Source organism: Myxine glutinosa, chromosome 1 (assembly GCF_964187855.1).
Source record: "Myxine glutinosa chromosome 1, kmMyxGlut1.1, whole genome shotgun sequence".
NCBI lineage: Eukaryota > Metazoa > Chordata > Myxini > Myxiniformes > Myxinidae > Myxine > Myxine glutinosa.
Genome location: NC_136261.1, coordinates 359019362 through 359039558, shown reverse-complemented (window position 1 = coordinate 359039558; position 20197 = coordinate 359019362). Strand labels below are relative to the sequence as shown.

Below are 20197 nucleotides of genomic sequence, written 5' to 3'. Positions count from 1 at the left end.
CTTTACTTGTGCACGTGTTTTGTCATCGTGCCAATGCGTTAAGGAGTTTGTATTCAGAAATGTAGGGTTAGATGTGCTTTTTTTTGTTTGTTTTGTATACAAGATAGAGGCTCGTGTAAGAGCTAACATTAATCACAAAAAAACATAATTGGACACTTAAAACATATAAAGAGGGGAGCGGGAGACGAGATGGGGAGAGAAAGGGAAGCACACAAGTACAACAGTAGAGAACAGACACATCGGGAGATCTGTGGGAGGGAGAGGGCTTGGGGGGAGGGTGCAGGGGAAGGGAGGGGTGGGAGAGGTAAAAACAAATGGACACTGCTAGGACTTCAAGGAAAGAAGTCGGTATTTCAAAAGTCGATATTTCAAAGAACTTTGACGGCGGCGGGTTCCAAAGTGAATGGAATGTTGGGATGTACTACTGAGGTGTTTGTTGAAATTATGGGAAAGCACAGTCAGGTCTTACCTACAACTACGGCGTTGGTTCCAATTGCCTTATTGTGGGGAGGATGTGATGGTGAGAGATTTCAGATGATTGCCACCTTGTGTGGCAGGCTGGGAACGTTATTTCTGCAAGTATTTCAACGGACGTCCGATGTTCGGCTGAAGGTGATTCGGACAGGAATTTGTAACCTGTTCAGGTGTCGGGGACAACTCGCCTACTCTTCACGAAAGATACCACGGCGTCTTTAATTTCTGCCTGCGACCACCTCTCTCCTCACCCTCCCCTCCCCTTTAAGGGCACACGAGTCCTCAAACTCAACGTCCAATGATGCCTCGGCCTGCATGTGAAACGCCCAAGCAGTTTATAGCTGGTCGAGCTTCAAACCCAGATTTGTCAAAACATGTGACACGTTTGCATTCCAGACTGGCTGTAAAAGAGAGAGGTGACGTCGCAAATGTTTTTCTTAACAATTCAATAAAAAGCAATCAGACTCTAAGGTAATTCAAGATGGAACGGTCCATCAGCCTCATCGGAGAAAGATAGTTAGACAGGGCCATCAATTCCAGAGTCCAAGCAACATGTCCGAAAGGCAGTGTTATAAGGGTACTTTCCGCACAAATTGTGCCGTGTGAAGAAGAAGAAAAAAAACAAACAAGAAGACATCATGCAGAGCACGATACTTGCAAAATTCAAATTCCCCCCTCCTCCCCCCCCCCCCCCCCCCCCAAAAGAAGGTTGCCATTGATCCATCAAATTGTCCATTTCATCAAGATTAAAATTGACGATCTTGATCAAAGCTCGGATCAATAGGATAAAAAGTGACGATTTTTCAGATGAAAATTGATCTAGAAGGTTGACCGTTGACCTCAAATAGTTGGTTTCCCATTCAGTGAGGCAATATGCAATTGCTGTTTAATTCTCAAGTCAATCAGATGAAATTGAAGGTTTTTCAGATGAATATTGATTTTGGAAGTTTGACCTTGAGTTGACCTTTGACCTTTTGACCTCAAATAGTTGGTTTCCCAATTTAATAATAATAATAATAATGCATTTATTTTATATAGCGCTTTTCAGGAAGCCCAAAGACGCTTTGACAGAGTGCAAAACATAATGCATAGCAAAACATAAAAACAATTGCAAAAAAAGAAGAATCAATAGGGAAATATTCAAAGCACAAAGGAGGGAGAAGGAGAGGAGATAGTCAGGGGTTAGATGCTGTGGGTTAAATGTTGAATGCAGTGTTGAACAGGTGGGTCTTGAGTGATGTTTTGAATGTGGTGAGTGAGGAGGAGTCTCTGATGGTGTGAGGTAGCGAGTTCCAGAGGGTGGGAGCAGCGATGGAGAAGGCCCTGTCCCCCCAGGATCTAAATTTGGTCCGGATGGGGGGGGGTCAGGAGGTTGGTACCAGCAGAGCGGAGGTTGCGGGTGGGAGTGTGTCTGGAGAGGAGGTCAGCCAGGTAGGATGGGGCCAGGTTATGGAGGGCTTTGTAGGTCAAGAGGAGGATTTTGTACTGGATTCTCTGGGAGATGGGGAGCCAGTGAAGCTTGTAAAGGACGGGGGTGATGTGGTCACAGGTCCGGGAATGGGTGAGTAGATGGGCAGCGGAGTTCTGAATGTATTGGAGTTTATTGGTGATTGTTGAGGGTGAACCATAAAGGAGGCTATTGCAGTAGTCCAGACGGGAAGTGATGAAGGCGTGGATGAGGGTTTCTGCAGCCACGGAGGAGAGGGATGGACGGAGACGGGCGATGTTTTTCAGGTGAAAGAAGGCTGTCTTTGTGATCTGTTTAGTGTATTTGTCGAAGGAGAGGGTTTGGTCAAAGATGATGCCAAGATTCCGGATGTGAGGGGAGGTGGATACTGGGAAACCGTCGATGTTGAGGGCAAAGTTATGGGTGGACTTGGTGAGCGTTTTTGGGCCAATGATGATTATTTCAGATTTATCACAGTTAAGTTTGAGGAAGTTGATTTGAAGCCAGGATTTTATTTCAGTGATGCAGTTTTTCAAGATAGAGTGGGTGGCGGTGGAGATGGACTTGGTGGAGATGAAAAGCTGGATGTCATCGGCGAAGCAGTGGAATTGGAGACCATGACGGCGGATTAAGTGACCGACGGGGGACAGGTAAAGGATGAAGAGGAGGGGGCCAAGAACTGAACCTTGGGGGACACCTTGGGGGAGGGGAGCAGTGGGGGATTTGCAGTTATTGATGGAGATGAACTGACGTCTGTCAGAGAGGTATGATTTAATCCAAGAGAGGGCAGTGCCGGTAATGTTAAAGGTGGTTTGAAGTCGGGTGAGGAGGATGGTGTGATCGATGGTGTCAAAGGCGGCGCTGAGGTCGAGGAGGATGAGAATGTTGAGGTTGCCAGCGTCAGAGGAGAGGAGAAGGTCGTTGGTGATTTTGAGGAGAGCAGTTTCAGTACTGTGGTTGGAGCGGCATCCGGATTGGAATGTTTCATACAGGTTATTGGCAGAGAGGTGATGTTTGAGTTGAGTGGCTACAGCGCGTTCCAAAACCTTTGACAGAAAGGGTAGGTTGGAGATGGGTCTGAAGTTATTTAGGGTGTCAGGGTTTAGTCCAGGTTTTTTCAGAATGGGGGTAACAGCAGCAATTTTGAGGGATGGTGGGACGATGCCTGTAGACAGGGAGGAGTTTATTGTTGCAATGATAAGTGGAGAGAGAGCAGGAAGGGAGGCCTTGACAAAGCTGGAGGGGATGGGGTCAAGAGTGCAGGTGGCAGTTTTCATTCCGATGAGGAGTTCAGAGAGGTCAGTAGGGGAGACTGGGGAGAATTGAGACAGGGGATGGCAGGATAAGGGGGATAATTTAGTGACTCAATATACAAATGCTGTTAAATTTTCAAGTTAATCAGATGGAAATTGATGGTTTTTCAGATGAAAATGGATGATTTTGGAGGTTTGACCTTGAGTTGACCTTTTGACCTCAAAAATAGTTGGTTTCCCAATTCAGGAGGCACTATGCAAATGCTGAGTTGACCTTTTGACCTCAAAAATAGTTGGTTTCCCTATTTAGTGACTCAATGTGCAAATGCTGTTTAACCTTCAAGTCAATCGGATGAAAAATAGTGATTTTAGAAACTTGACCTCCAGATGACCTTTGACTTCTAAATCAATAGGCTTCTCAAATGTGACGATCTCCGCAACTTGGTGAAGTTTCATGACGTTCGGTTTAGAATTGTGACCTGTAGGCGAGTGACAGACAGAATAACAAACACAACCGTCCAATATACTTGAAAAATCGTCGATTTTGCAAGTAAAACAACAAAGCAAATACGAGTTAGAATTGAGTACTCTTTTAATTAGTACTTCAGTTCATAATAAACAGCAGTCATTAAGAAAATATTCATATATAGCATATGAACATAGAAACTTCACACTGCAATCGGACCGATGGAAGCGTTTTCGTTTTCGTGGAAGTGCAAAACAAAATTTGAGACCTGCTAGCATTGCGTTGCTTGTACGCACTGCTTAAACTGTGCGGGTTTTTATTTATTTATTTATTCTTATTGCTGCCGAAGTGACTGGTGCAAAAGCAGGGGCAGTTCCAAATGGCATGGGGGGGGGGGGGGCCTGGGACAGTAGAGTACAGCTGGACACAGGACTTGTGGCTGGAGTGGCGCAAAGGATTTACAAAAAAAAACCCGAAGATTGGCACCGAGAGCTGGTTTTGCTATACTTCTTGGAAATGTAAGGGATTTGGGGAGAGTGAAGGAGGAGAGGGGGGTATAAAGTGAAGTATCGGGGTAAAAGGGGGGGGGGGCATGGCTACAGATGCCAATGCCCACAGGGACTGAGGTTGAGCAGTTTTACAGCAAAGATGGTAAAGATCCACGGATCGACTTAAACCCAACGAGTGCTCATTTTGTACAGCAAGACAGGTCATTTGTACAAAGTCCGAACGCATTCTCAGTCATTTGGCTCTTTAGACAGAATAAATCAAACAACAGTTTTTTTTTGTTGTTTGTTAACAGAACGAACACCGAAATTGCTCTAAACATAAGCCGATTCACAAAATGAAGCTCCTAGAAGCACTTCTGGGTTCAGGTGACGTTGCGAGCTTACATTGCAAGGTTTAGTGAAGCACGAGGTGCAAAGACCCGACGCAGCGGCAGCGTCGGTGGAGCACTCGCAAAGAAGCTGGAAAGGAGTTGCCGTAAGTGCATCATGTAAAAAGGTCTTGTGCAGGAGGCACTCAGCTGCCTAAAGGTGGCGGGGGGCGAGGGGATGCGTCGGCATTACGACGACGATTTCACAGTAAACGCAGAGAGTTCTCGGAGACACGGGGATATAGTACAGATGGAGTGCGGGAAAAGAAAAGGCAACGACCCCGTTACCTGCTCGTCAGTGCGTGCAACAAAACGGCGACATAAAAGAGTGGGTCAAACCCCCAATGAATTGACTTTTCCCTCCAAATTTCTTGCTCTTCCATGAGCCTCGCTCCTGTAACGAAAAGAAGAAGAAACTTTCACAAATTTGGTTAACACTACTGTTCAGAACACGTTAATATGGGGTCGCGTTTATGGCCGCAACTCCCGCTTATCCCGGCAGTAGTGCATCATCGTGTGTGCATACCGGCACGATTGGTGTAAAAGAATGCCGCAACCAGACATCACGGGTACATCGCAGAATCAAATGCGGCGGAAAAGTTTGAATCCATTGCGAGTCTGTAAGTGGCAGCGAATGCGGTTTTTCTACAATTGTACTTGGAGTGGAAATATATTGATGCCAGTGTAATCGTATTGTGCTTCGGGATAATTGCACGAAACGTGACAATCAAAATCCGGCCGACAGACTAACGCACACCCAAGTTGAGGAATGAGAAACCCCCCCCAAAAAACAAAAACTAGAATGTGAACATTCAACTTAAAACGACAAAATGCTCAACATGCGATGCGAATATGGTGAAGCGCCCTCTCATCGAAGCGTTAACGGAGCAGGAAATTTTCATCACCGATTCAACCGCAGTGATTGTCTTGCAACTTATAGGCCAACAAATGGATGTTTAAAAACTCCGCCACACCGCCAAAGATGATCAAAATAAAAAATGGCCGACCTGTTTAATGAAGTGAAGCTGTTCTAGAAGTTACACCCCCCTCGATGCCGCATGGTGGTTCACCCATTGCTTCCCGGCGCAAGGCGTGACATCCAGAACCGTCAGGTGAATGGACCATCGTCAGCAGGATTGCTCGGTGGCTATTCCGCTCCCGTAATCGGTCTGCACAATGGCTGTTCCTCAATGGATATATATGAAGAGTATGAATAAATTAAATAATTTAAAAAGGCAAAGGTTCAAAACTAACAACAATTTCACATTATGGTGAACGAAATTGAAGAGGATCTCCAAATCAGACATAATCAGGTACGTTGGCGAAATGGCGCTCATTGAACCAGCCTTGCCATGCTCAGCAGTTGTGCCAATTTGAAAAAGCAGAGAGGCTCTGGCCTCGTTTACGGGGTGATCGTTTCACCTGAAAAGCTCAAATGAGCAGCAATGGCGAAGAACGAAAATGGGCAACCGAATAGCTTTGTGGTTTTTGAAAGCTGTTGGAGGTGTGTCAACAAAGGTACGAGAACCATCTCACCGATACCCGTAAGTGACAGTATCGAGGAGCTGGCGTTCGTGCCACGATATCTCCGCAAACGTGCCAATTGCTGCTCTACATAAAGCCCGCTGTTCTTCCTCGAGGGACATTCAAAAAAGAAGAGAAGAATAACCTGAATTTTACTAAGGCTTCATTGGACTGCATGATGGCTGAGCATGGTGGTTTATGAGGGAAGTTCAGCATTTTGTGAAAAGGAGCCAAAAACGAGTTGTTTGAAATGCATTCCAAGTGAAAGTTACGTCGCACGCCGATGCTCCAAGGCGGGGTCTGCATGTTTCGTCTGCAAAATGGGGCGCCTTGTGCCCTCGCTATTTCCGCAATTTTCTCCTTCCTTATTTTGCAGAAATCCCCAATCTCTACTTACTTCGCAGAATTTTTCAAAAGGGGCCAAATTAGGTTTTCCAGTGAATTGCTTCCTGTTTTGGTATTATTCCAGAACGGACCGGGAAACAAACTCGTTCGCGACATCGTCTCAAAGTCGATCTGAAACCACATTCAAAAAGGAAAGAAAACAAAGCGAATTTAAAAAAAGACGGCGAGGAAAGAAATAGAGAGTGAGAGTAATGAGGAAAGAGAGAAAGGGAGAGAGAAAGAGAAAAGAGAAAGAGAAAGAGAGAAAGAGAAAGAGAGAGAGAGAGAGAGAGAGAGTGCACATGAACAAAGGGAGAGCGAAGAGAGCAAGAAACGTTTTTGGTAAACTAATTTGATCCCAGATCCAAAAAACAATAAACGTAAAAGAAAAGCGCAATACGTGTCAGTATTTTTTTTTCAGTCATATATATATTTGAGCGTATAAAATATATACCGAAAAGTTTATAAATATGTCAAACATATGATACAAACGTTCAGAAAGACTACACAATGTACGTGGACAAAAAAAAAACTTTTTAAAAATACAATAAAAAAAGGAAACCATTTTTAAAAGCGCTTCTGGAGACAGAGGCGACCGAGTGTAACACCATCGGTCACTGACCCACAGCACAAGCTCCGGCACGCGTGCTAGAGGTTTAGGATGGAACATGAAAGGATCGCAAAGGAGAACTCCCTTCGATCGCATAAAACATGCTTGTGACCAGCCAGACGAGGAAAGCGGAGAGAGTGGATTTTGCCTGCGGGGACAATGGGAGGGTTCGCTAAACAAAGGCTGGAATGCGGGGACAATGGGATGGTTCGCTAAATAAAGGCTGGAATGCGGGGACAATGGGAAGGTTCGCTAAACAAAAGCTGGAATGCGGGGACAATGGGACGGTTTGCTAAACAAAGGCTGGAATGCGGGGACAATGGGAGGGTTCGCTAAACAAAGGCTGAAATGAGGGGACAATGGGAGGGTTCGCTAAACAAAGGCTGGAATGCGGGGACAATGGGAGGGTTCGCTAAACAAAGGCTGGAATGCAGGGACAATGGGAGGGTTCGCTAAACAAAGGCTGGAATGCGGGGACAATGGGAGGGTTCGCTAAACAAAGGCTGGAATGCGGGGACAATGGGAGGGTTCGCTAAACAAAGGCTGGAATGCGGGGACAATGGGAGGGTTCGCTAACCAAAGGTTGGAATGCGGGGACAATGGGAGGATTCGCTAAACAAAGGCTGGAATGCGGGGACAATGGGAGGGTTCACTAAACAAAGGCTGGAATGCGGGGACAATGGGAGGCTTCACTAAACAAAGGCTGGAATGCAGGGACAACGGGAGGGTTCACTAAACAAAGGCTGGAATGCGGGGACAATGGGAGGGTTCGCTAAACAAAGGCTGGAATGCGGGGACAATGGGAGGGTTCGCTAAACAAAGGCTGGAATGCGGGGACAATGGGAGGGTTGGCTAAACAAAGGTTGGAATGCGGGGACAATGGGAGGGTTCGCTAAACAAAGGCTGGAATGCGGGGACACAATGGGAGGGTTGGCTAAACAAAGGCTGGAACAAAAGAGTTTTCTCGTCTCCCATTGGGTATCCCTTCAAACTCCTCCCACGTCGGCAGTGCCTGGACGAGTGCTTTCAATAACCCTAAGCTACGCACCCTGCACGAAGGTGAGCATGCTGGTTGCTCAGCTGCACGTTTGTGAGAAGAAAACAAAATGGCTTTAACAAAGGGCACAAGGGTGACCGTAGCACCAGCTTGATGATGCGTCGCGTATTTAGGGTACGCAGTGCAGGTATGCCACATCTTAGTTACTTCACAAATGAAATACAGTAATCGTATCGACGTGGCAAAAACGCGACCTAATATATACAAACCTCACCCGCCACGCTCAAAAGCGCCCATCTCGAAAAAATGCCAATTCCGAATTATTTTTTTTGAATTATCATTATTGTTCAATAAAATATATATTCAAAGTACACGTTTACGTCAAATACTGGGTTATTTGAATTCACAGCCCCAGAGTGTGAAAAATAGAGCCGAACACGTCCCGGGAAGTCACACAAATGCTGTCCTGCAGGCGTAACGATGCGTTTTCCCGCAATTTTCTTCGACGAATACGAATGGAATGTCTTGCTGTAATCAAACCTTTTAGCAATGATTAATCAGCAAGAGATACGAAACAACATACCCTCCCACCCAACATTCGCACCCTATCAATTTGTTGGCGGTCAAGGCTGGTGGGGTACAGAAAACCCCACCCGTTACCCCATGAATATTTTTGTTACATTTCCTATTTTATATTTTTATCTTTTGAGTTTTTTTGTTGTTTTTTGTTTTGTTTTTTTACACTGTCCAGAGGACGGCTTGGCCTGCTGTTGATGCCAAGCCGGATATTGCACACCTCATTACCTACTCTGGAGGCCAAATATTTCTTAGCACCAGAGAGATGTACCCAGGTAAGGTATGTCTGAGTATGCCCCTTTAAAATCCCTCCCTACTCGCCACCCCTCAAACTCGAGCTTCCTCAAAGCAATGCAGCCAGATAGGGAGTAAAGCACCGTGCTGGAGGACAACCTCGCCTGAGATAAAATGAGCTGGAAATTGCAGACATGAACGGCTGGGAAGGAGAACTACGGTGGTCCATCAGCTTGGGGGGGGGAAGGTGCCTCGGATTGAGGCTTGTGAGGTTGCAGGAAGTTCCAGCTTCGACCCTGTGGCAGTGAAACGAGTAGCTTGCCGAAGGCCAAAGACGAGGTTGCATTGTCAATACTTGAGAAGCGAGTGGGCGAACGAGTGGCCCAGAAGTCGCCGATGATGAGGCGCAACCCACTTGCACGAGGATTAGGGGCAAGTGCAGACTCGGCCATGGCGCTAGCACAGCTCAGGCCAAACGAAGCCCGAGCTGGCATAGCCTCCATCACTGGCCTGGCTCTGTGGACTCTCTCCACGACCAATGACGATGCCAAAGGAGCTCACCAGGTCCACACTCTCCACATCCACTTCAAGCTCATCTGCAGCAATAATGACAAGCAACAACTATGAGCAATAATGACATGGGAGGCACCAAAAATATGAGCAAACCACAACCAGAACAAATCTAGAATTAATAATAATATAGTAATTCAAAGCTCCAGCAAACATAATTATTAAAAAAGCTAACGTAAAAAAGGTCAATAGCATTGACCAGAGAGACCAGATTCATCTCTTGTGACCACAGAGTGACCTTTATCAAGGATTTGGAAAATTCAATTGCAGTGTCCCTCACACAACACTTGCAGCCCACCAATCAACATCAGTCAGCACATCAACGACCTTTGCTCAAACTGATTTGATGAAATAGTAGTTACATCACTGTAATGCACCTCAAACTAAAACCGTCATGGAGGATATGCTGAGCGCTTGAGGCAACGATTCGAGTTTCTACTCGAAACTGATCATTATTGCCAAATCATCTCACTTTACAACTGGAACGGCACTCGGTGGAGTGCATACCTCCGCCAAGCTGAGCAGTTTATGTTTTGTATCCCACTGATAGGCCGGATCTGGATTCGGACCTGAACCAAAATCGAATCGGCTTGTTCTCGTCACCAAACCAACTCGTCCACCAAATTTAGTCACAACTCATCCACAACTTTTTTTAAATATAATGTTATATATCGCTATTCGCCCGATCTCTCAATGGTGAAAAATCGCTTAAAAAATTAAATAATTCTCGTATCCGAATCCATAATCCGATCGTCACTAAAATCGAATCGATTCGGTCTTGTCATAAACCCTACCTGTCCACCAAGTTTCATCCAAATCGGTCCATAACTTTTTGAGATATCGTGCCATATTAATCAGTTTTAGCCCTATCACTCAATGGTGAAGAACCACTTTAAAAATTCTCTGATCCGGATCTGGATTCGAATCACCAAAATTGAATGAATTCTTCCTTGTCACATACACAACCGGTCCACCAAGTTTCGTCCAAATCCGTCTGCAATTTTTTGAGATATCCTGCTATTTATCGTTTTTGGCCCTATCTCCCAATGGTGAAGCAACAACAACACAACAACATGCATTTTAAGGCCATTTTCCCTGCTAGAGCGGGGGTTAGCCAAACAGTTCAATCTTGGTTTCATCAGACCACAGAATCTTGTTTCTCACAGTCTGAGAGTCCTTTCGGTGCTTTTTGGCAAACTCCAAGCGGGCTTTCATGTGTCGTTCACTGAGGAGAGGCTTCCGTCTGGCCACTCTGCCATAAAGCCCAGATCGGTGGAGTGTTGCAGTGATGGTTGTCCTTCTGGAAGTTTCTCCCATCTCCACACAGGATCTCTGGAGCTCAGCCAGAGTGACCACCGGGGTCTTGGTCACCTCTTTTATCAAGGCCCTTCTTCTCCCCCGATTGCTCAGTTTGGCCAGGTGGCCAGCTCTAGGAAGAGTCCTGGTTGTTCCAAACTTCTTTCATTTAAGAATTATGGAGGCCACTGTGCTCTTGGGAACCTTCAATGCAGCAGAATTTTTTTTGTAGGCTTCCCCAGATCTATGCCTCGACACAATCCTGTCTGAGCTCTGCAGGCAGTTCCTTCGACCTCATGGCTTGGTTTTTGCTCTGATATGCATTGTCAGCTGTGAGACCTTATATAGACAGGTGTGTGCCTTTCCAAATCATGTCCAATCAATTGAATTTACCACAGGTGGACTCCAATCAAGGTGTATAAACATCTCAAAGATGATCAAGAGAAATGGGAGGCACCTGAGCTAAATTTCAAGTGTCATAGCAAAGGGTATGAATACTTATGTAAATGCGATATTTCAGTTTTTTCTTTTTAATAAATTTGCAAAACTTTCTCAAATCCTGTTTTCTCTTTGTCATTATGGGTTTTTGAGTGTAGATTGATGAGGGAAAAAATGAATTTAAACGATTTCAGCATAAGGCTGCAACATAACAAAATGTAAAAAAGTGAAGGGGTCTGAATACTTTCTGAATGCACTGCAGCTTCGTGCTCGCAACATTTGGGGAGTATGCACCTGTTCCCTTCATTTATAGAATCCTTTCAAAAAATCCTGAATCCGCCCCCTGGAGTGGATGATACATATATACACTTGCTCCATTATATATAGATTTTTTGGGAGTCACTAGCGGCGAGTGTCATTAATGTATATACACTACATGGCCAAAAGTTTTTCCCCTTCTAATTAGTGGATTCGGGTGTTTGAGCCACACCCATTGTTGACAGGTAAGTATAATCAAGCACACAGCCATGCAATCTCCACCGACAATCATTGGCAGTAGAATGGGCCATACTGAAGAGCTCAGTGACTTTCAATGTGGCACCGTCATAAGATGCAACCTTTCCAACAAGTCAGTTCGTCAAATTTCTGCCCTGCTAGAGCTGCCCCGGTCACCTGAAAGTGCTGTTATTGTGAAGTGGAAACGTCTTGGAGCAACAACAGCTCAGCCGCGAAGTGGTTGGCCACACAAGCACACACAAGCTCACAGAACGGGACCGCCGAGTGCTGAAGCATGTAAAAATCTTCTGTCCTCGGTTGCAACACTCACTACCGAGTTCCAAACTGCCTCTGGAAGCAACGTCAGCACAACAACTGTTCATCTGGAACTTCATGAAATGGGTTTCGATGGCCGAGCAGCCACACACAAGCCTAAAATCACCATGTGCAATGTCAAGCGTCGGCTGGAGTGGTGTAAAGCTTGCCACCATTGGACTCTGGAGCAGTGGAAACGCGTTCTCTGGAGTGTTGAATCACGCTTCACCATCTGGCAGTCTGACGGACGAATCTTGGTTTGGTGGATGCCAGGAGAACGCTACCTGCCCGAATGCATAGTGCCAACTGCAAAGTTTGGTGGAGGAGGAATAATGGTCTGGGGCTGTTTTTCATGGTTCGGACTAGGCCCCTTAGTTCCATTGAAGGGAAATCTTAACGCTGCAGCATACAATGACATTCTAGACGATTGTGTGCTTCCATCTTTGTGGCAACAGTTTGGGGAAGGCCCTTTCCTGTTCCAGCAAGACAATGCCCCCGTGCACAAAGAAATGCTTTGTCGAAATTGGTGTGGAATAACTTGACTGGCCTGCACTGAGCCCTGACCTCAACCCCATCGAACAGCTTTGGGATGAATTGGAACGCCGACTTCGAGCCAGGCCTAATCGCCCAACATCAGTGCTTGACCTCAGTAATGCTCTTGTGGCTGAATGGAAGCAAATCCCTGCAGCAATGTTCCAACATCTAGTGGAAAGCCTTCCCGGAAGAGCGGAGGCTGTTATAGCAGCAATGGGGACCAACTCCATATTAATGTCCATGATTTTGGAATGAGATGTTCGATGAGCACATACAGGTGTGATGTTTGGGTGTCTACATACTTTTGGCCATGTAGTGTGTGTGTGTGTGTGTATGTGTATGTGTATATATATATATATATATATATATATTTTTTTTTTTTCATGGCATTACTCCACGGAGCCTTCCTTCCGCAGACCAGCAGGGGTCCGCAGACAGGCGGTTAAGAATCAATCAAGAATGCAAATCACCTTCTTGGAACTTTCAAAAACCTTCCGTTTAGCAGTACTTGGGGAAAAAATATTTACAATGTCTCATGTCCTGAGGACAGAGTAACTGTGAGATTCATCATTCAGACAAATATGGTGGCGTATAGCTGTTTGTTTTGTGCAAAACGCAAAGCAAGAGTTGAAAAGAGCCTTCCCATGTCCTTTTTCTCAAAACTGCATGGTGTCAGGTGATCCATGAGCTCTCTAGTGTGACTGTTTCTCACAGATCGATCTTTTGATCCCAGCCATACATTAATCTATGATGGAATGATTCATACTTGTTAGATTTATAACATTAACGTGTATTTATATCCCCATCATATGGAACTCAACTGGCCACTTATGTGACGGGGTTTAACAGTCTGCAATTTTGCACATGTAGCATGTAAATCGCCATTTTAAAATAAATAAACAAACAACCAAGATGTACAAGGCGTGTTCCAATCAGGTACGACACAGTCAGATATATCAAAACACATATTTCAGGGCTATTGCAGAATGTAGAACAGCAGATTTAAAATTAAATAATAAACATAATTATCTGACAAACAATAGCTGTGAAATATGTGAGGTTCTCACCTCTTTCTGAATCCGAGGAGAAGGACAACGTAGACGAGGTGGAGAAGTGAGTGGAGGCAGTCGAACCGAGACTGTCTGCACGAGGACGTTCCACTCCAGGCTCCAGCTGCTCGAGGCGTCGCCTCAGGAAGCGCTGTTCACGAGACAACTGCTCTTTCATATGCTGTGACCTTCGCTCTTGTTCCTCCAGCCTCTACAAGGAGCACATGAGGGATGGATGAGGCCAGTTGCAGAAGTCAAAAGTTTTACAACAGCGTGATTGCATTGGGTAATAGGTACAGCTCTATAAAACAGAGCACCGAACATAAAAGGATTGGGTAAAAGAAGTGGAAACATTTCCCAACTCGTAAGCCATTAGGACAGGCAAGCTGAGGAAAGTATGTATAATATCCCAAACCAAGATTACCTTTATGAGCATCTTGGCGTTGTTGAGGAGACCAAGTGTGGTATGGCGCGAGTTATCTGTGCCCAGAGGCACGATAGCTTTTAGACGTTCCAGACAAGTTCGCAGCTGAGCACGCCTGGTGGTATTGAGATGAGAGTCACAAAAAATCTTACGATAATCAAAGCAAAGAAACTTGTGGAGGAAAAAACTGAACTGAAAAATACTTTTTATTTGTCTTAAATATCAATCTTTTTCTCTGTAGATAGTCCTATTGTGACACTGACAAATTTTAATGAGCAGAAAGTCCTTTCCTGACATCTCTCTTAGGTTCACTGTTTGAATTAGTATACAGTCACGTGAAAAAGTAAGTACACCCCGTGTAGAGTTTAGACTTTTTCAACATATTTCAACATACAGCTATTTGATCTTCATTTCAACAATACTGATAGATAAAGGTGATATAATATAACAAAGATCATGAAACATTTACATTTTGTAGTCCATTGTATAATTTAAACATCAATGCAAATTTCACATGTGGAAAAAGTAAGTACACCCTTGGCTCTAATCGGTGGTATTGCCCTTTCACAGAAACAACCTCAAGTAGGCGTTTCTTATAACTGTCTACCAGTCTCTGACATCGACTTGGAGAAATTTTTGCCCACTCCTCCATGTAGAATTTTCAGCTGTGTGATGTTTGAGGGGTTTCTTGCATGCACAGCTCGTTTCAAATCCACCCACAACATCTCGATGGGATTTAGATCCGGACTTTGACTTGGCCATTCCAGAACCCTCCATTTCTTTCTTTTCAGCCATTCCTTCGTGGATTTACTGGTATGTTTAGGGTCATTGTCATGTTGCAAGGTCCACCTTCGGTTGAGCTTCAACTTTCTGACTGGTCTCCCATCTCTACCGCCTCTGACATCAACACATCCTGGGAATTCTTTCAAAGTAAATTGCTCTCTCTCATGCACAGATTTATACCATCTCGTCTTCAGTTGTCATACCCTTCCTCCCGTCCATGGTACATGGAATCTTGTGGTGAGGCTGTTGCCCTGAAACAACTTGCTTTCGTCTCCTGGAAAGCAAATCCAACGGAAGGAAATCTCATTTCCTTTCACAAAGCCCGAAACAAGTGTGTGTCCACCCTCAGGAGAGCCAGGAAACAATATCTCACCATTCTCAAGACCGAACTCTCTTATCTGTCTCCCTCTTCCAAATCCTGGTGGCGTCTGGTCAAATCTGTTTCTGGTGTTTGTTCCCCCTCCATCCCCTCCCTCACCTCAAACGGCTTAACGGCTGACTCCGCACGTGAAAAAGCTGAATGCCTCAACTCTGTGTTTGCCTCTAAATCTTGTGTCCCAAACCCATCCCTCTCTGTACCCACCGTACCGAGTCATACCCAGCTGCTCCTGGAATCTGTGTCCTTTCCTCCTGACAAGGTGGAAAAGTTTCTGTCAAACCTCGACTCTGATTCTGCAACTGGTCCTGACGGCATCAGCCCACGGGTCCTAAAATCATGTTCTTCTGCTCTTTCACTCCCTCTTTCTGTTCTCTTCACCCTCTCTTTTGCTCAAGGTCATCTGCCATCTGCTTGGAAATCAGCCAACATCACCGGTTTGCACAAAAAAGGTGCAAAAACAGATCCCAGCAACTACAGACCAATCAGCCTTCTCCCAATTATCAGCAAAGTCATGGAATCCATCATTGCTTCAGATATTAAATCTTTCCTCTTCTCCAATGGCTTGATCTCTGATCATCAATTTGGTTTCAGACCTGGTCACTCTACTCTGGACATGCTGCTTCTGCTTTCTCAACAATGGATGGAGGTCCTCAACGCCAAACAGGAAATTAGAGCTGTCTCCCTTGACATTTCACGTGCCTTCGATACGGTCTGGCACCCTGCTCTGCTCACCAAACTCTCCTCCTTTGGTATCCATGGAAATCTCCACGCATGGCTGGCGGACTTCCTCTCTGGTCGTAGTCAACGTGTGGCCCTGAATGGGTTTCTCTCATCTCCTCTTCCTGTTCAGGCTGGAGTTCCCCAAGGTAGTGTTCTGGGCCCTGTGCTTTTTCTGGTCTTCATCAATGATCTCTCTGACTCTCTTGAAAATCCTCTCTATCTCTTTGCTGACGACTCTACTCTCTGTCGCTCCATTCCTCATCCCTCAGATCGGCAGTCTGCAGCCTCCTCACTCTCTGCAGACCTGGACAAAATCACAGACTGGTCAAGCAAGTGGAACATGTCTTTCAATCCTGACAAATCTCACACTCTTACAATGTCTCTCCGAAAGGACCGACTGGACAACCCTCCCATCTACTTTCTGAACAATCCTCTCCAAGAAGTTCTGTCGCTCAAGCTTTTGGGTCTCACTATCTGCCATGATCTTTCTTGGGAAAACCACATTTCCAAGCTGGCCACATTTCCAAAGCCAGTCGCCGACTGGGCATCCTCCGTCGTGCGAAGTCCTTCCTTGGCACACCTGAGCTCCTCACCACATACAAGGCTTTCATCCGCAGCTCAATGGAATACTGTTCCCCCCTCTGGGCTGGTGCTCCTGCCTCACACCTTGCTCGGCTTCACGCTGTTGAGGCCAAAGCTTTCAGAATCATTGGAATCTCCTGCGATGTAGTCAACACCGAGGGCCTTTCACTCACTCACCGCAGGCAGGTTGGTGGTCTTTCTGTCTTCTACCGACTCCTCTCCGGCCTTGCTCCCCCAGCTCTCTCTGTGCTCTGTCCCCCCAATATTCCTTCAGGTCGCACAAGATCTGCCTGCAACCCTCTTATTAGTCTAGTAGGAAGACTAGGTCCCCCTGCACCCCCCGGAGATATACTTCTAATCAGTGTTTCTAGATTGGAAAAAATGTGTAGAAAATGACTAGCTATGGCCCCAAGCTGAAAAAATGTCCCACATACCATTTTTATGCAAATTACTGCTGCAAATTTTATGCAAAATTATGCAAATTTTATGCAAATTTTTGATGAGGAGTAGAGTTGAGGGGTCTTTGAGGGCTTCATCGAGGTGCTCTCGGTTGCAAGACTGGGTCATTCTGAGAAGCACAGCAGGGTCAGAGATCATGATGTTCTCCTCCTCAGTGAATCTCTCCATCAACAGCCTCTCCATTGCCTCACACACTGTTTTGAGGCAAAAGAGGGACTTTGCGTAGGCCTTTCCACTGAGAACACCTTTGAGAGATCCACTTGTTACTAGTTGTGCCTCAAAGAGAATCTCTGCATATCCAGAACCACGCATCTTGTGTCCAGTGAGCATCCCGATGTAGTTCATGGATGTGTGGAAGGGTCCAATCGTTACTACATGACTAGCAAATTCATTTGGCCAGCGCCAGATGATGGGAAGGGCTTTCATGCAGACACCCAGATCAAATGTATTCAGGACCCATCTCTGACCCACCTCAGCAGTTGCTGCCTCGGAACGCTTCAGTAGCTCACGAACAACTGCGTTGTCTGTGATCGGTCTGTGCCTGGTGCCTGCATGGCATGGCAATGGCCTGCAGCCTGTGCCTGGGCTAGGGGGTTTCACCTCTGCAACTGGTTCTCCCCCACCCAGCAAATCAACAGTCGACTACTGCACGCCTATCCACCAACCGATCACAGACAACGCAGTTGTTCGTGAGCTACTGAAGCGTTCCGAGGCAGCAACTGCTGAGGTGGGTCAGAGATGGGTCCTGAATACATTTGATCTGGGTGTCTGCATGAAAGCCCTTCCCATCATCTGGCGCTGGCCAAATGAATTTGCTAGTCATGTAGTAACGATTGGACCCTTCCACACATCCATGAACTACATCGGGATGCTCACTGGACACAAGATGCGTGGTTCTGGATATGCAGAGATTCTCTTTGAGGCACAACTAGTAACAAGTGGATCTCTCAAAGGTGTTCTCAGTGGAAAGGCCTACGCAAAGTCCCTCTTTTGCCTCAAAACAGTGTGTGAGGCAATGGAGAGGCTGTTGATGGAGAGATTCACTGAGGAGGAGAACATCATGATCTCTGACCCTGCTGTGCTTCTCAGAATGACCCAGTCTTGCAACCGAGAGCACCTCGATGAAGCCCTCAAAGACCCCTCAACTCTACTCCTCATCAAAAATTTGCATAAAATTTGCATAATTTTGCATAAAATTTGCAGCAGTAATTTGCATAAAAATGGTATGTGGGACATTTTTTCAGCTTGGGGCCATAGCTAGTCATTTTCTACACATTTTTTCCAATCTAGAAACACTGATTAGAAGTATATCTCCGGGGGGTGCAGGGGGACCTAGTCTTCCTACTAGACTATATGGTTAAACTGCCAAAGTCTAGGCTCTCTGCTCACCTTCACTCTTTCATTCCCCTTTTCTCCCGCCTCTGGAACAAACTCCCCCACTCCTTCAATCCCACTCCTCCCTCCAGGTCTTTAAAACAACTGTTCACCACCATCTCTTATCTTCCCCCATCGAAAACCTTGATCTTTTCTACCCCCGGTAATTCACCCCAGAGTCCTTGCAGTGTTCATATGTTTTATTCCTCTCCCACCTCCCCCAAGTCCTCCCGATGTCCCTGCTCTCAAATGTTGTGTTTGTGTCCTTCCCCCTCTTCCCCCTCTCTTTTGTGTCCTTCCCCCTCTCTCCCCATCTTGTCTGCCGCTCCCCTTGTTTTTTGTGTTTTGTGTGTCGGTTTGTCTTTTTGTGTGATTAATGTTAGCTCTTTCACGAGCCTCGATCTTGTATACAAAAAAAAAAAAAAAAAGATGGCCTCACATTATCCTCAAGCACCCTCTAGTGCAATGAAGAATTCATAGTGGATTCTATGATGGTGAGCTGCCCAGGCCCTGATGCAGCAAAGCTGCCCCAAACCATAATATTTCCACCACCTTGCTTTACAGTTGGTATCAGGTTCTTGTGGTCAAATGCTGTCTTTGGTTTTTGCCAAACATGTCTTCTGGTACTGTGGCCAAATAGCTCTACCTTTGACTCATCTGTCCAGAGCACATTGTTCCAGAAGTGCTGGTCTTTGCCTCGGTGTTCATTGGCAAACTTTAGTCTTGCCCTGATGTTCTTTCTGGACAGCAAAGGTTTCCTCCTGGCACACCTCCCATGTAGATCAAATTTGTGTAGCCTCTTTCTAATGGTAGACCCATGCACTTTGACATCAACAGTGGCAAGAGCTACCTGTAGGTACCGTGATGACATTCTGGGGTTCTTCGAGACTTCTTTCAGCATCTTGCGGTCTCCTCTCGGGCTGAACTTGCTCGGGCGGCCTGGCCTGAACAAGTTGGCAGTTGTTTGGAATCTTCTCCACTTGTAGATGATCTTCCGGACAGTCGAATGATTGATTTCAAATTGTTTGGAGATCTTTTTTAATCCCTTCCCAGACTCGTAGGCATCTATAACCTTCTTTCTGAAGGCCTCAGAGAGCTCTTTTGATCTAGGCATGGTGACGCCGCACACTTCAACAACAAACAGCAAACCAAACTAAATGTCTGAGGTTTAAATAAGACACGTTCCTCCAAGATCCTCTCTAACGATTTTCTAATCATTTGCACCTGAGCTGGTGCACTTGATTCTAATTTTAGGTATTTGAAGCAGTGATAAATGTAGGGGTGTACTTACTTTTTCCACATGCGAAATTTGCATTTATGTTTATTTAAATTATACAATGGACTACAAAATGTAAATGTTTCATGATATTTGTTATATTATATCACCTTTGTCTGTCAATATTGTTGAAATGAAGATCAAATAGCTGTATGTTGAAATATGTTGAAAAAGTCAAAACTTTACATGGGGTGTACTTACTTTGTCACGTGACTGTACATACACCTCCATTCATGACTTGACAACCAGCCTATTTATTCATCTATTTAGTGAGCCTTTGGTCACATATTTAGTCATCTACTGCCATATATAAAACGAGCCTTTCGTCACCTATTGAGTCATCTACTGCCGTAGATTAAACGAGCCTTTAGTAACAAATTTAGTCATCTGCTATTTATTTAACGAGGCTTTTGTCACATATTTAGTCATCTACTGCCATATATTTAACGAGCCTTTATTGACCTACTAGCAGAAGTACCCGGCATTGCCGGGCGGGGGAGGGGAGGGCAGGGGGAAGGGGAGGGGAGGGGAACAGGGGGGAAGGGAGGGGAGGGGGGAGGGGAGAGAGGGGGGAGGGGCGGGGAAGGGGGGGAGGGGAGGGGGAGGGGGTGGGGAAGGGGTAGGACAGAAAGGAAGGGGTAGGGGTGAAGGGAGGGGCATG

General features: G+C 45.7%; 1 protein-coding gene across 2 annotated transcripts in view; it reads right to left on the bottom strand.

Moving 5' to 3' along the window:
• Positions 1-8772: 8772 nt before the first annotated feature.
• LOC137414109 (max dimerization protein 1) overlaps positions 8773-20197 on the bottom strand; it is a 61118-nt gene continuing 49693 nt past the window's right edge. For both annotated transcript variants that reach the window (XM_068099601.2, XM_068099595.2), the window contains 3 exons: positions 13964-14078; positions 13558-13750; positions 8773-9438 (listed from right to left, as the gene is read on the bottom strand). In XM_068099601.2, the coding sequence (XP_067955702.1) occupies positions 9299-9438; positions 13558-13750; positions 13964-14078 (448 nt within the window). In that variant the 3' untranslated portion in view covers positions 8773-9298. The remainder of the gene's footprint in view (positions 9439-13557; positions 13751-13963; positions 14079-20197) is intronic.